Source organism: Nerophis lumbriciformis, linkage group LG08 (assembly GCF_033978685.3).
Source record: "Nerophis lumbriciformis linkage group LG08, RoL_Nlum_v2.1, whole genome shotgun sequence".
Classification (NCBI taxonomy): domain Eukaryota; kingdom Metazoa; phylum Chordata; class Actinopteri; order Syngnathiformes; family Syngnathidae; genus Nerophis; species Nerophis lumbriciformis.
Window position 1 is genome coordinate 412,384 of NC_084555.2, and position 15,117 is coordinate 427,500.

General features: G+C 37.6%; 1 protein-coding gene across 3 annotated transcripts in view; it reads left to right on the plus strand.

Moving 5' to 3' along the window:
- The window catches only part of LOC133611366 (phospholipid phosphatase 2-like), a 59,213-nt gene that overhangs the window by 36,518 nt on the left and 7,578 nt on the right, over window positions 1-15,117 (plus strand). For all 3 annotated transcript variants that reach the window (XM_061968078.2, XM_061968076.2, XM_061968079.2), the window contains 2 exons: window positions 13,955-14,106; window positions 14,171-14,433. In XM_061968078.2, coding sequence (XP_061824062.1) covers window positions 13,955-14,106; window positions 14,171-14,433 — 415 coding nt within the window. The remainder of the gene's footprint in view (window positions 1-13,954; window positions 14,107-14,170; window positions 14,434-15,117) is intronic.

A 15,117-nucleotide genomic window follows, 5' to 3' on the forward strand; every position in this document is an offset into this window, starting at 1 on the left:
CCAAACCCCCCCCCCCCCCATCTCCGAATTCGGAGGTCTGAAGGTTGGCAAGTATGCACGGCGCGTCGTCGTCACGTCATGACTTTGCTAGTTTACGAGCAGAGGAGCATGTTCGGCAGCGCACAATCACGGAGTACTTACAAACAGACACAGTGTGTAGACAGAAAAGGGAGAATGGACGCATTTTGGCCTAAAAAGTAAAGATAAAGATGAAGTTATAACACTGAAACGCCCTCATGAAGAGGTGCTAGCGTCCATCCGCAGTCGGCAGTGTTTTAGCTACTTCTAAATCACTAATCCTGGCCTCCATGGCGACAAATAAAGTACGTTTTTTACAAGTAACATTATCACTGGAGGACGAGGAATAGCTAAACATGCTTCACTACACACCGTAGCTCACCGGCGTCATTAGCGGTGACGCCGATCATGAATGTAAACATATTCCATGGGTGGATCTACACCTGACATCCACTGTAATGATACCAAGTACAATAGCGTATCTAGTCGATACTACTATGATTACATCAATATTTTTAATCGTCACAAAATCTTTTTTTCCTTTTTAACATTCCCATTTTGTTTATGAATTCAGGAAATACGTCCCTGGACACATTAGGACTTTGAATATGACCAATTTATGATCCTGTAACTACTTGGTATCAGATCGATACCTAAATTTGTGGTATCATCCAAAACAATTGTAAAGTATAAAACAACAGAAGAATGAGTGATTATTACATTTTAACAGAAGTGTAGATAGAACATGTTGAAACAGAAAATAAGCAGATATTAACAGTAAATGAACAAGTAGATTAATAATACATTTTTACAGTTTGTCCTTTATAATTTTGACAAAATAATAGAATGAAAATGACACAATATGTTACTGCATACGTCAGCAGCTAAATTAGGAGCCTTTGTTTGTTTGCTTACTACTAAAAGACAATTTGTCTTGTTTGTTCACTATTTTATTTAAGGACAAAATTACAAAAAGAAACATATGTTTAATGTACCCTAAGATTTTTTGTTAAAATAAAGGCAATAATGCAATTTTTTGTGGTCACCTTTTATTTAGAAAATTACCGAAAAGTATCTAAATACATTTTGGCATCGGACAACCCTAGTCAGTATGTGCTAAAAGCGGGACGAGGGTGGGATGTAATGCTTACAATACTTTGGAAAGTTGGTGCTCCACAGGTAGCTGCGTAAATGTTGCAAACAGCCCTTTCAAAGCTTAAGTTTAGTATTGATTTTAGGAAAGATAAATAGTTGTTTTCTCTTTAATCAACATATTAATCGGGTTAAAACTATGTATTAGTGTTAGGGATGTAAACATATGAACATTTTTACCGTGACCAAAATAATGTCGGGCTCGTTTCTAGAAGTAGCAATTAATCCCTTGTTCTTTCAGAACAGATGATTTCCCCCCCTTCATATCGCCCAGCCCTGTAAGGGTGTAATTATCAGCTTGGAGTAATCACAAATAAGGAAGTAACACCAAACAAAAGTTTGTAACTCAATAACATTTCCTCCTCAAAAGACCGTCAAAGTCCACAGTGTTTAGCGATCCAGTATTCCACAGGCCAATTAATCCACTCAAAAACGTGAAAAATTTTAAATAATATAATAATCCATAAAGTTGCTGAGAAGCAAGATAGCATTCGCTGACAGGTCTCTAGTAATACATTATGAGTACATTATGATATGATATACAGTACCATGTAGGGCTGGGCGATATGGCCTTTTATTAATATCGCAATATTTTTAGGCCATGTCACGATACACAATATATATCTCGATATTTTTCCTTAGCCTTGAATGAACACTTGATGCATATAATCACAGCAGTATGATGATTCTATGTGTCTACATTAAAACATTCTTCTTCCTACTTCATTGATATATGCTCATTTTAAACTTTCATGCAGAGAGGGAAATCACAACTAAGTCAATTTAGCAAAAGTGTATTTATTAAAGAGTTATTAAGCAGTGGCACAAACATTCATGTCATTTCCAAAACAGAAAGTGCAAGATTGTCAGAGACATTTTAAAACAAGCTATTAGTGCACTTTTGTGCATGATGTCACTAAGATGACATATCAAAACAACACTAAATTAAAGTGCACTTTTTGTACAGAACGCCACTACAATAGTTAAAGGCCTACAGAAATGCGATTTTCTTATTTAAACGGGGATAGCAGGTCCATTCTATGTGTCATACTTGATCATTTTAAAGCATTTATTGACATATTTTTGCTGAAAGGATTTAGTAGAGAACATCGACGATAAATTTCGCAACTTTTGGTCGCTGATAAAAAAGCCTTGCCTCCACCGGAAGTAGCAGACGAGTAGCGTGATGTCACAGGTTGTGGAGCTCCTCACATCTGCACATTGTTTACAATCATGGCCACCAGCAGCGAGACCGATTCGGACCGAGAAAGCGACGATTTCCCCATTAATTTGAGTGAGGATGAAAGATTCGAGGCGGGTGGGACCTGATATTCAGCTGGGAATGACTAAAACAGTAAATAAACACAAGACATATATATACTCTATTAGCCACAACACAACCAGGCTTATATTTAATATGCCACAAATGAATCCCGCATAACAAACACCTCCGCCCTCCCGTCCATATAACCCGCCAATACAACTCAAACACCTGCACAACACACTCAATCCCACAGCCCAAAGTACCGTTCACCTCCCCAAAGTACATACAGCACATATATTTCCCCAAAGTCCCCAAAGTTACGTACGTGACATGCACATAGCGGCACGCACGTACGGGCAAGCGATCAAATGTTTGGAAGCCGTAGCTGCATGCGTACTCACGGTACCGCGTCTGCGCATCCAACTCAAAGTCCTCCTGGTAAGAGTCTCTGTTGTCCCAGTTCTCCACAGGCCAATGGTAAAGCTTGACTGTCATCTTTCGGGAATGTAAACAATGAAACACCGGCTGTGTTTGTGTTGCTGAAGTCGGCCGCAATACACCGCTTCCCACCTACAGCTTTCTTCTTTGCTGTCTCCATTGTTCATTGAAAAAATTGCAAAAGATTCACCAACACAGATGTCCACAATACTGTGGAATTTTGCAATGACAACAGACGACTTAATAGCTGGCCACCATGCTGTCCCAAAATGTCGTCAACAATCCGTGACGTCACGTGCCGGCGTCATCATACCGAGACGTTTTCAGCAGGATATTTTGCGCGAAATTTAAAATTGCACTTAAGTAAGCTAACCCGGCCGTATCGGCATGTGTTGCAATGTTAAGATTTCATCATTGATATATAAACTATCAGATTTCGTGGTCGGTCGTAGTGGGTTTCAGTAGGCCTTTAAAAAGAAATAAAGTGCACTTCTGTGCATGATGTCACACAATATATTTCAATAACTGTCAAATAAAAATTAGCTGCATAATAGGAAATCAAATAGTGTATGTCCTTCGCTATGTGGTAGGTTCCTGCGAACGTTATCTCCTTCTGTTGTTGACTATTTTTTTCATACGGTGTTGATGTGGAAATGGTTGCTTCGGCATTTTGTGGGTGTGGCCCCGAACGGAGATGTTGACATGCGGAGTTTCAAGCACTCTTCATTCTCTAGCGGGTGACTTTTCAAATGATGCTACATATTAGCAGTGCTTCTACTGTATCGTGACATGGCCTAAAAATATCAAGATATTAATAAAAGGCCATATCGCCCAGCCCTACTAGGCTATGATAGTGACATAGTAAAAGTTATGAGGGAATATGTATCCGTATTAAGCTTGTGTTGAATTGTTTTGTATTTTCTCGTAAAGAGCAATTCATATTTGATTTGAATGCGCTTTTTTTGTTGTTGCATGGTGTCCCCTCCATTTCAGTCTCAACCAGGCCGACCCATCCAATGAAAACACGCCAGCCTTTCCGGAATAATACTACCCATGTTCCGTTGATAAAACCCCACAGGCTGTGATCTCAGAGTGTTTTTCTTTTTTGGGTTGTGTCCGATATGAAGAGGACTGGACTTTTTGGGTTGTGTCCGATATGAAGAGGACTGGACTTCTTTTCTCTCTTTACGCGGTCGGCGTGGTCACCGTGCCGCCGCTTGTTTTTGAAGGCCATTGCACAACGTTGACCAAGTGTCTCCATGCTGGCACCGTGCAGCCATCAGACCTCTGTCACGCAAGCTTATCACAATGTTATGCTTGCACCCTGCAGAGTAAACAGTAGCTGGCCGGGCCCTTCAAAGCAGCAAACGCTCGAACTGCTGGAATAATGGACGCAAGCCTCTGTCTGGTTGGGGGATTTCCTTTTATCTAAATGTATCTAGAATTAAGGAAATCACCAGTTGTTTTTTTTACTGCTCAAATGTCACAGAATGCTTTGATATGTTCAAAGAAACAGGCTGAAATCAGATATGCCGCTTTCAAACATTATTTAGACTTAGACTTCCTTTTATTGTCATTCAAATTTGAACTTTACAGTTTGAAACGTATGCCAGTGAGCATTTTAATTTGTAGTAATGGCGTTAATGTAGCCCTCATAAACAATAAATGCTTTTAGAGCTATGCAACATGAGGAACATCCAGTAGTTTAGTTCATTCTGCTTTAGACAGCGGTATATGTTTACCCTGCCAAAGGCAATTTGTCAGATGCTCAATTTGAATGCTTCCCTATTCTGAAGATTTGTATTGCCTATTTTGAGAATCTGATGCACTTGTTATCATGGTTATGATGATTATTATCACAGTATTGTTGAATATGCTCAAAAATTATTCATACACTCTTAAACAGAGTTTTATTTAAAAGGAAGTTAATGCAATTAATACAGAGTCACACAATATACTTTCTTGACAACAATATGTTAGTAATAGAGATGTCCGATAATGGCTTTTTTGCCGATATTCCGATATTGTCCAACTCTTAATTACCGATTCCGATATCAACCGATACCGATATATAAAGTCGTGGAATTAACACATTATTATGGCTAATTTTGTTGTGATGCCCCGCTGGATGCATTAAACAATGTAACAAGGTTTTCCAAAATAAATCAACTCAAGTTATGGAAAAAAATGCCAACATGGCACTGCCATATTTATTATTGAAGTCACAAAGTGCATTATTTTTTTTAACATGCCTCAAAACAGCAGCTTGGAATTTCGGACATGCTCTCCCTGAGAGAGCATGAGGAGGTTGAGGTGGGATACCGATCACTTTGAAACTGATACCGATAATTTCCGATATTACATTTTAAAGCATTTATCGGCCGATAATATCGGCAGTCCGATATTATCGGACATCTCTACTTTGGCACTTGGCGATCACTCTATCGGAGAGTGGATTCTGTTGCAATTTTCAATGTCAACAAAGAAATTGACTAAAAAACGCTCCATCGTTGGTAAAGTAAGTCTCCGCATTTCAAAAAATTTGACGCTATTATACAATGCCCTTGCTATTGACATGCTACTGATTAGCATTAGCAATTTCCTGGCAATTTCACCACCTCAAAATGTGTTAATGAAAACTACAACTAAGATGGACGTTACAATCAAACATAGGGCTGAAACGACGCGTCGACGTAGTCGACGTCATCGGTTACGTAAATACGTCGAGGACGTTTTTGTTCGTCGACGCGTCGCATATTTACGTCACACTACCGTCATGGCGGAGCGCAAAGCAGACGATGCGAGCGGTGCGAGCGAGGGGAAAAAAGCACGCCAAAAGTCGTCAAAAGTGTGGGAATATTTCAATAAATGGCCTAAGAAGAAACGCTACTTTTACTCCGCTACTTTTATCTACATTCAGCTCGCTACTCGCTACTAATTTTTATCGATCTGTTAATGCACGCTTTGTTTGTTTTGGTCTGTCAGACAGACCTTCATAGTGCCTGCCTTACTGGTGACGTTTCACTTCGTTCCACCAATCAGATGCAGTCACTGGTGACGTTGGACCAATCAAACAGAGCCAGACGATCACATGACCTGACTGGCTCCGAGCTAACTTCGGGTGTTACCATTTAGTGGTCAATTGTACGGAATATGTACTGTACTGTGCAATCTACTAATAAAAGTTCCAATCAATCAATCAAAAGTGTGAAGGAAAAAAGACCCTTTTTTTATTTCAACCGTAAAGACTGACTGCACAGTTCCTGTCTTCACAATAAAAGTCCCGCTCCATCGCGCCTGCGCTTTCAAAATAAGAGTCTCCGAAAGCCAGCGCAAACAAGCTAGCAAGCTACGGAGTTTGCCGCCAATGTATTTCTTGTAAAGTGTATAAAAACGAATATGGAAGGTGGACAAATAAGATGCCAAATAACAACCACTTTCATGTGGTATTAGACAGAAAGGAGGAACTTTTTTTCTCCTCCATTTGAAAACGTGGACGTTATCATCACTACTGTCTGATTACAATCAATGCAAGTCATCAGAATCAGGTAATACACCAACTTATATTCTTGTCTTCATGAAAGAAAGGAATCTATATGTTAAACATGCATGTATATTCATTAAAACACCTTTAACATGTAAACAAAAACGTCAAAATAAATAAATATAAATTATATACTGTATATATCAATGTATGTATATATATATATATGTGTGTGTGTGTGTGTGTGTGTGTGTGTGTATATACATATATATATATATATATATATATATATATATATATATATATATATATATATATATATATATATATATATATATATATATATATATATATATATATATGATATGTGTGTGTATGTTACTCAGTACTTGAGTAGTTTTTTCACAACATACTTTTTACTTTTACTCAAGTAAATATTTGGGTGACTACTCCTTACTTTTACTTGAGTAATAAATCTCTAAAGTAACAGTACTCTTACTTGAGTACAATTTCTGGATACTCTACCCACCTCTGCTAATAATGTTGTTGTATGCACACTGTGTCGAGCGGAAATGGCCTATCATAGCAGCACAACGGCAGCGTTCTTGCCATCACCATCAACTAGTCAATCGTCCGCGTGAGTATACGTTGTCATCATTACACAAAAACATGAATGTGTCATTTGTATCTGCGTTGTAAATTCATAAACTAAAGCACCGTTTCGCTCTGAGAGGAGCGTTTGGCGTGCCTGTTCAGTGTTTACAAAGACGTGCTCCTCTTTAACGCTAACGTTAATTAGTTGTGCAAATACCTTTTACAACATTAACAATTACGTATACTATGTACAAACGAACAATTAACTTTCACTTTAATCATACTATCATTGTTGTGTTATTAAGCAAAATAAGTAAAAGTTTTACTTTTGTTGAAATGTTTACACTGTTGTTACAGAATATTTCGTTTTGCACTTTTTTGTATTGGATGTTTATCTTTATTTTTGCACATTTTAGCAAATAAGCAATACTTTTACTTTTGTTGAAATGTTTACAATGTTGTTACAGAATATTTCCGTTTTGCACTTTTTTGAATTGGATGTTTATCTTTATTTTTGCACATTTTAAAGCAAAATAAGCAATACTTTTACTTTTGAAATGCTTATACTATTGCAGAATATTAAGATTTGCACTGAATGTTTACTTTTATATTTGCACATTAAAAGCAAATAAGCTACTTTTAATTTTGTTAAATGTTTACATTGTTACAGAATATTTTGTCATGTTGTTGTCAATGTTGACTGAGTGGCCATACTTTTTTTTTTGTAAATAAAAGCCATGCCTTTTGAAAAAACTGGCCTACATTTATTTTTTCATCTTCATTTTAAATAAAAAAAATAATCGGTAAAAGGAAAAATAATCTATAGATTAATCGAAAAAAATAATCTATAGATTAATCGATAGAAAAATAATCGTTAGCTGCAGCCTTAATCAAACAGCTGGTGTGTAATAAGTACAATTCTTACAGTATTAACACGTTTAGGGGCGCAACAAAAAAACACCATAAACTATACTCTATTGCCATCTAACGTCTTGGACTTACGACTATAATTGAGGCTTATTGGCATACTTGAAAATGAGACCCAGAAATGTGATAATATATCAAGACATAATAACTGGACAGCAATTATCATAATCAGCTCATTTTAAAATGTTGCAGTAAAAAAAAAGATTTTATCATCAAAAATGATTTATATTTATTATAACACACACACACATATATATACAAAGGTACGGAAAATTCAAATGTGAATGGCTTATTATTTTATATTTTATAGTCATTCACATTGACATCCCACTGGGTTGTGAGTTTTTCCTTGCCCTTATGTGGGCTCTGAACCGAGGATGTCGTTGTGGCTTGTGCAGCTCTTTGAGACACTTGTGATTTAGGGCTATATAAATAAACATTGATTGATTGATGATTTTGTTATCATTTAATTTATGTAATTACTAGTCTGTTCAACGTGAATTTCACAAAATGCCATAAAAATAATAAGGCATTGTTGGCGCGCCTGTGCATCGGTTGGGGACGTCTCTGCGCTGCTGACCTGTCTCCGCTTGGGATGGTCTCCTGCTGGCCCCACTATGGACTGGACTCTCACTATTATGTTAGATCCACTATGGACTGGACTCTCACTATTATGTTAGATCCACTATGGACTGGACTCTCACTATTATGTTGGATCCACTATGGACTGGAGTCTCACAATATTATGCTAGACCCACTCGACGTCCATTGCACCGGTCGCCCTGGGGGGAGGGGGGTCCCCACATCTGCGGTCCTCTCCAAGGTTTCTCATTGTCCCATTGGGTTGAGTTTTTCCTTGCCCTGATGTGGGATCTGAACCGAGGATGTCGTTGTGGCTTGTGCAGCCCTTTGAGACACTCGTGATTTAGGGCTATATAAATAAACATTGATTGCTTGATTGATTGTTTTTGTTTTAGTATCAGTTAAAATGTCAATGATACCCGTCCCGAGTAGTGAGTTTATCAAAGTGTGGTAATCAATCAAGGTTTTACGATATTAATTGGAAACTGTAATACTAGCCATCGGATAATCATTGCATACCTTTGTCTGATTTATTTGACATTAGAGGACACATTCACCCTTGACATCCCGTTGTAATTGTAGCCTTTTTTAGTGTATTTGTGCGTTTTCCGAGCGCTTTCTTTCTGTCAGAGCGCCGGTCCCACACTCTGGAGGAAGGAAACAATCTGTTAGCATAGAGAGCCTCGCTCATACTTCATAAATGTTCATTTCCAGCCTAAGAAAACCATCCATTCTTCTTCCCTCTTATTAGCTTTGGCAGCCCGGCGACCACCTCATGAAAAACAGGAAAACACATTTGAAATGTGGACTATTGTTCTGGCCAGATTTAAGAGACAGCTTTATATCCTCCCCCTGTTCAATTGGAGTGTTGAGGGTACAATTCTTTGCCACTTTCCTACTGCTGAACTTGTTTGCTGAGCACATTCTAGCAAATATGTGAGCACACCCTCCTTTAAATCCTCTTCTTTTAGGGCATTCACTGCATAGGGTCAAAGGTTGACTCCGCATCTCTTGTTTCTACTTAGTCATGTGACCTGTAGAGGTGACGCTCTCACCGCTGATGACACTTTTCATTCAAGTGGCATTGAGTCCAGTTTTTAGTGTGTGTTTTTAGCTGTTTCCTGATCAGTGCTTCATTATGTTGTTCAGCCACCCTCAGAGTGGGCGTGCACTTTTTTCTTTTTTTTTACACAACCTGCATGAAGCATTGTTCTGGAAAAACACATAACAGGACTGTACAGTACGAGTAATTTACTCGCATTTGCGACTAAAAATATGTCGTGCGAGTACCGTATTTTCCGGGCTATAAGGCGCACTTAAAATCCTTTTTTCCTTTTTTTCCCCTCAAAACTCGACAGTGCGCCTAATGTACGGATTAATTCTGGTTTTCCTTACCGACCTCGAAGCACATAGTGTATTGATAAGTGTGACCACTAGATGGCAGTCAAACATAAGAGATACATGTAGACTGCACCATCCTCTTAAGGTCCAAGCTGTTTGTTTACATGCTTTTTTTATTTCTATTTGCTATTTGGGCTTATTGGACCCTAATTAGAATAAAAACTAAGATTCGTCTTTTGATATGATGTACTTAGTCCATAAGTACACAAACGTGTACTTCATGTTTAGTGACATGCTAATTCTTATTTTTACACTTTTCTTTCCAAATTCCATTGTATGTTATACTCTTCTGACACCACCAGATGGCAGTATAAGTGTCCACATAAGCGGCCATAAGACCCCAATTCAGTAGTGTACACAATTTTGGAAATAAGAGCTAAAAGGTGCTGTCCACGCATGCGGCCACTAAAGCCTTTAGAGGTTTTTAAGATGGCAATGTGACTCAAGTAAACAACACCAATATTTTATATGTTCATTGAAAATATAGAACATTACACACAGCGCTCAAAAATCTATCAAAATGTTTTAGTACGACTTTGGTAAGCTATTAAGCTGCGCCGCTTGATGTGTTTCAACATACGAGTATTATTATGGTGTGGTAGGTGAGACCTATTATCTGGTGTTTTGTTTCGCAATATTATGCAAAAGCATTTTTTTCTTATCTTCTGGTACCTGCTGATCTGTATTTGGGATCTGCATAAATCCTGAAAAGTTGCGCGCATCCGCCTTTGTAGTCCGTGCCGACTACTAATGATAATATGACTCCTTTAATGCGCCCTATAATCCGGTGCGCTTAATATAAGAAAAATATTTTAAAAAATAGACCATTTATCGGCAGTGCGCCTTATAATCAATGGTCCGGAAAATACGATATTTAAAAAAAAAAAAAAAAAAAGGCACACACGTGCGAATACAGATCTTTTTATTTTGCTCTTAAAATAAATGCATCCAAAGTTGATCAAACTTTAGTAAAATTTTCGCTCATCTGTATAGCATGTTCAAAATAAACTTAAACCACAACCATAATCTCCATTTTATTTACCTGGATTCTTAACTGATTCATAGTTTTCAAAAATAGATTGAAAAAAAAAAAATGTTTTATTTGTTTTAGTTCCATCCATCCATCCATTTTCTACCATTTGTTTTAATTGTTTGTTTTAATTTTATAAGACTCAATTTTTAAACAGACGTTTTTAGGCCATCTGCATGAAACCTGTATTCTGTTTTGAAAAACTTTTGTTGTAATTATTCTACCAAATAATACTTTTTCCAGGTTGAATATAATTACGATTGACTTTGACGATTATTTTCAATATATTTTAATTTTTCACTTACAGGTAAAATCTTAAACAAACTTGAATATCATGCAAAGTTTCATTCATACCAGCAATTAGATTTACAAGTTAAAACATAGGCTCTTAACATGCAAATCGTATGATATAATTTTGATGTACATGGCTTACAGTTAATGAAAACTTTGAATTAAAAATTTCAGAAAATATTATTTATTTATTTATTAAGCAATTTATTATTTATATTATATTATTTTTTTTAAACTGTAAACCATGATCATCAAAATTATAAAAAAATAAAAGCTTGACATATTTCACTTTGTATGTAATAAATGTATACCACAAATTGATTTCACATTTGAAGTTAAATTGCTGAAATGAATGAACTTTTAGACAATATTCAAATTTTTTAATACTTAAGCAGTTTTTTCCCCCGATTCAAATCTCACTATGTACAGTTTTAAGTAGTTCTATTTCAGTTTCACATCATTTTTCAGGTTGAGATTTTGGCCCAAATTTAGCGTGTGGCGAATGGCATCATGACAGACAGCTTAGCTATAAGGATAGCTTCCTTTTAGGTAATAATAATGTGATGCTATTTATTTATAGAATAGAATGGACTTTATTGTCATTATATTTGCATATAACGAGATTAAGGACTCCAATTTAAGGTGCTGTAGTGGAAACAAATATGAAATAAAAATAAATCACATAAGTAATAAAGATAAAAAATAAGAATTGAAATAAACAGACTACTATCCAATAAAAACAATAAGCAATCCTGTACAATATACAAAACAATATACAAAAAACTGTACAATATACAGAACAAAAGAAGAGTAATAAAGTAACGACAATCAGTGTCGGACGTATTGCACTCGAAGGGTAATATCACACAGTAGGGTATTGGGGTAGGATATTGTATAGTATTATTAGCTATTTATAAATCCAAGATAAGCACAACATCAAATTAAAAGCACAACATAAATACGGATGAACTGAAATGTTTTCAAGTGATTGATATGCGATATACAGCCTACTATTTTTTTAATCATTAATTAGTCTTGTCTCGTTGTTCTTTAGCCTCATTTTTAAGTTCATTAACCTCATTGGTATTTGCAGGCAAAATTAAATCCGCATGGCGAGCATCTATTCTCCTTTTCTTTAGTATATTTTTCACATATTTGCTCCACTTACTGCCACTCAGTCTCACGCACAGGAAAGACTGTGGTGAGCCGATGTGCCAGACTTGGTTTTTTTTTTTATTATCTGAGAGACAATCGGGTGATTCACGCAGTCACAATCAAGCAACTACGCGAAACCAAACAACGGTTGGAATAGCGGATTTGGCGACATTGGTTTTACTTGGTCTCATCACAGACAACTATGGTGCTTTTAAAGAAGGCTGCTTAAAGTGGAAAAGTGAAGGCTCCATGAAACGCAATGACAAAAAAATTACATTATCGTGCAAAAACTGTGTGCTTTCTAACTCTGGACAGCCAGCACTTCATCCGTGGCCACCGAACCTGTGCCCCCGCCCTCCACGAGGGAGAGGGGGGCAGAGCAGAAAAGAAAAGAAACGGCAGATCAACTGGTCTAAAAGGGGGGTCTATTTAAAGGCTAGAGCAGGGGTAGAGAACCTATGAGTAGGTTCCACAGATGTGGCTCTTTTGATGACTGCATCTGGCTCTCAGATCAATCTTAGCTGACATTGCTTAACACGATAAGTAATGAATAATTCCGCTGGTAATCACAGTGTTAAAAAATCTTTGGCAGCTTAGTCACAGATGACCACGCTAATTTACGCTCTTGTGTCAGTCACTTATTTCAATTTGATGTTTATTTTTTTATTGAATTTATTTTAATTTTTTTAAATTTTGTAATGGTACTTTAATTATTATTAAGTTTATTTATTTATTTTTTAATTTAAATCGTTTTGTCATCCTGTTTTAGTCAAATATTAGTAATATCTTTTCAGTTTTAATGAGTGTTGTAATTATACAATGCACATATTTAATTATAATTTTCACATTTGAACTTGATGTTTTGTTGATACGGTACATTCATGTTTGTTGACAACGCCTAGCATGGCTGTACAAGCCAATTCTTGAGTGACAGTCCCTGTTGCACTTAGTGCAAACATGTGTAGAGACTTCCTCTCGCTCCTGCTGTGCGATGGTATTTGCAGTACGTTTCCTCCTGTCTCTCTTCTCCTCTGCGAGCTGGCCTCTCCTCAAATCAGCCTCTGCGATACCCCGTCTCACCGCTTGACGCCAGACATTTCGGTTTTCCGCCTGTATCTCCCAGCTGTCTGGAGGAATATTACACGCCTTCAGTGTTAAAAATAACCTTCAAAATATAAAACATTCTCATGCATTTTAATCCATCCATCCGTTTTCTACCACACCTGTTCAAGAAGTCACATTAATGGTAAGAAGTATTTGATTTATTATTGGTTAGCTTCAGAATAACCATGTTATTAAAAAGAATAAGAGACTTATTATATTCTAAAAATGTTGGTCTTACCTAAAAATGCACGCATTTAGTTGTATTCAGTGTTAAAAAATATTATATGGCTCTCACGGAAATACATTTTAAAATATTTGGCTTTCATGGCTCTCTCAGCCAAAAAGGTTCCCGACCCCTGGGCTAGAGTATACAAATGAGTTTTAAGATGGGACTTAAATGCCACTTAAAAAACCCTCAAATGTTGATATCAGGCTGATATAAAGGATTTTTTTCGACTCTTGTTCTTGCAGTACATGGACAATCTAGAAATGTGCTGTCGTCTTCTTCCCTCAGCGGCTCTGCCTTCGGCCATTCTGACACTTATGTTCAGTCCGTACCAGAGAGGAATCTACTGCGATGACGAGAGCATCGACTACCCCTACAGGAGGGACACCATCTCCCACGGAGCAATGGCCGCCGTCACCATCACCAGCTCCATCATTATTGTGAGTATTCGCATTCATGGTTGCCGAATTGGCCTGGCAGGCGTGACCACGTCTACCTGCGCAGATCACCACTGGAGAGGCCTACCTGGTGCACGCCAAGCGTCTGCACTCCAACTCCCAGTTCAACCAGTACTTGTCGGCGCTCTATAAAGTGGTGGGCACCTTCCTGTTCGGAGCAGCCGTTAGCCAGTCGCTCACCGACTTGGCCAAGTTCACCATCGGGCGACCGCGGCCCAACTTCCTTGCTGTGTGCGCCCCCGTCAGCTGCAACGGATACGTGCTGCAGATCAACTGCACCGGCAGCTTGCGCAACGTCACCGAGTCCAGGTGGGTTTACTTAGAATTCTGCCCCTTTTTTTGGTAGTGCTAACATGTGGGTGTTTGCATGTCATGCTAATATTTTCTCATCGCTTACTCCTTTACATATGGCGCCATTGATTAAAAGTTCACAGCCACTAGGGGGCACAGCTGCATTGCTACTGTATCTGCAGATTGCGATACATCAACCCATACTTGCCAACCTTGAGACCTCCGATTTCGGGAGGTGGGGGATGGGGGCGTGGTCGGGGGTGGGGCGGGGGGCGTGGTTAAGATATATATATATATATATATAAGAAATACTTGACTTTCAGTGAATTCTAGCTATATATATATATATATATATATATATAAATAAAATAAATACTTGAATTTCAGTGTTCATTTACAAACTACAACTCACAAACACTTTAGAGTTAGGCTCCACCATCAGAATGTGTACTTAAACTTATAAAGATCACATGGATATTATTCAGTGAGTTGATTCACCAAAACTAACCTGTTATACAGGAGGAAAAGCACACAGGACGTTTCAATTGTTCACAGACTGGTCGCGCTCATCAGAATGACAAGACACTTCCGGTCTGCAGGTGATAGCATTCAATTGGGAAGAAACGCCCTACTGCCCCCTACTGACCAATGTGAATACTGATAAATGTGTAATGACAGCTCCAAAAACGAATTCAAACCACA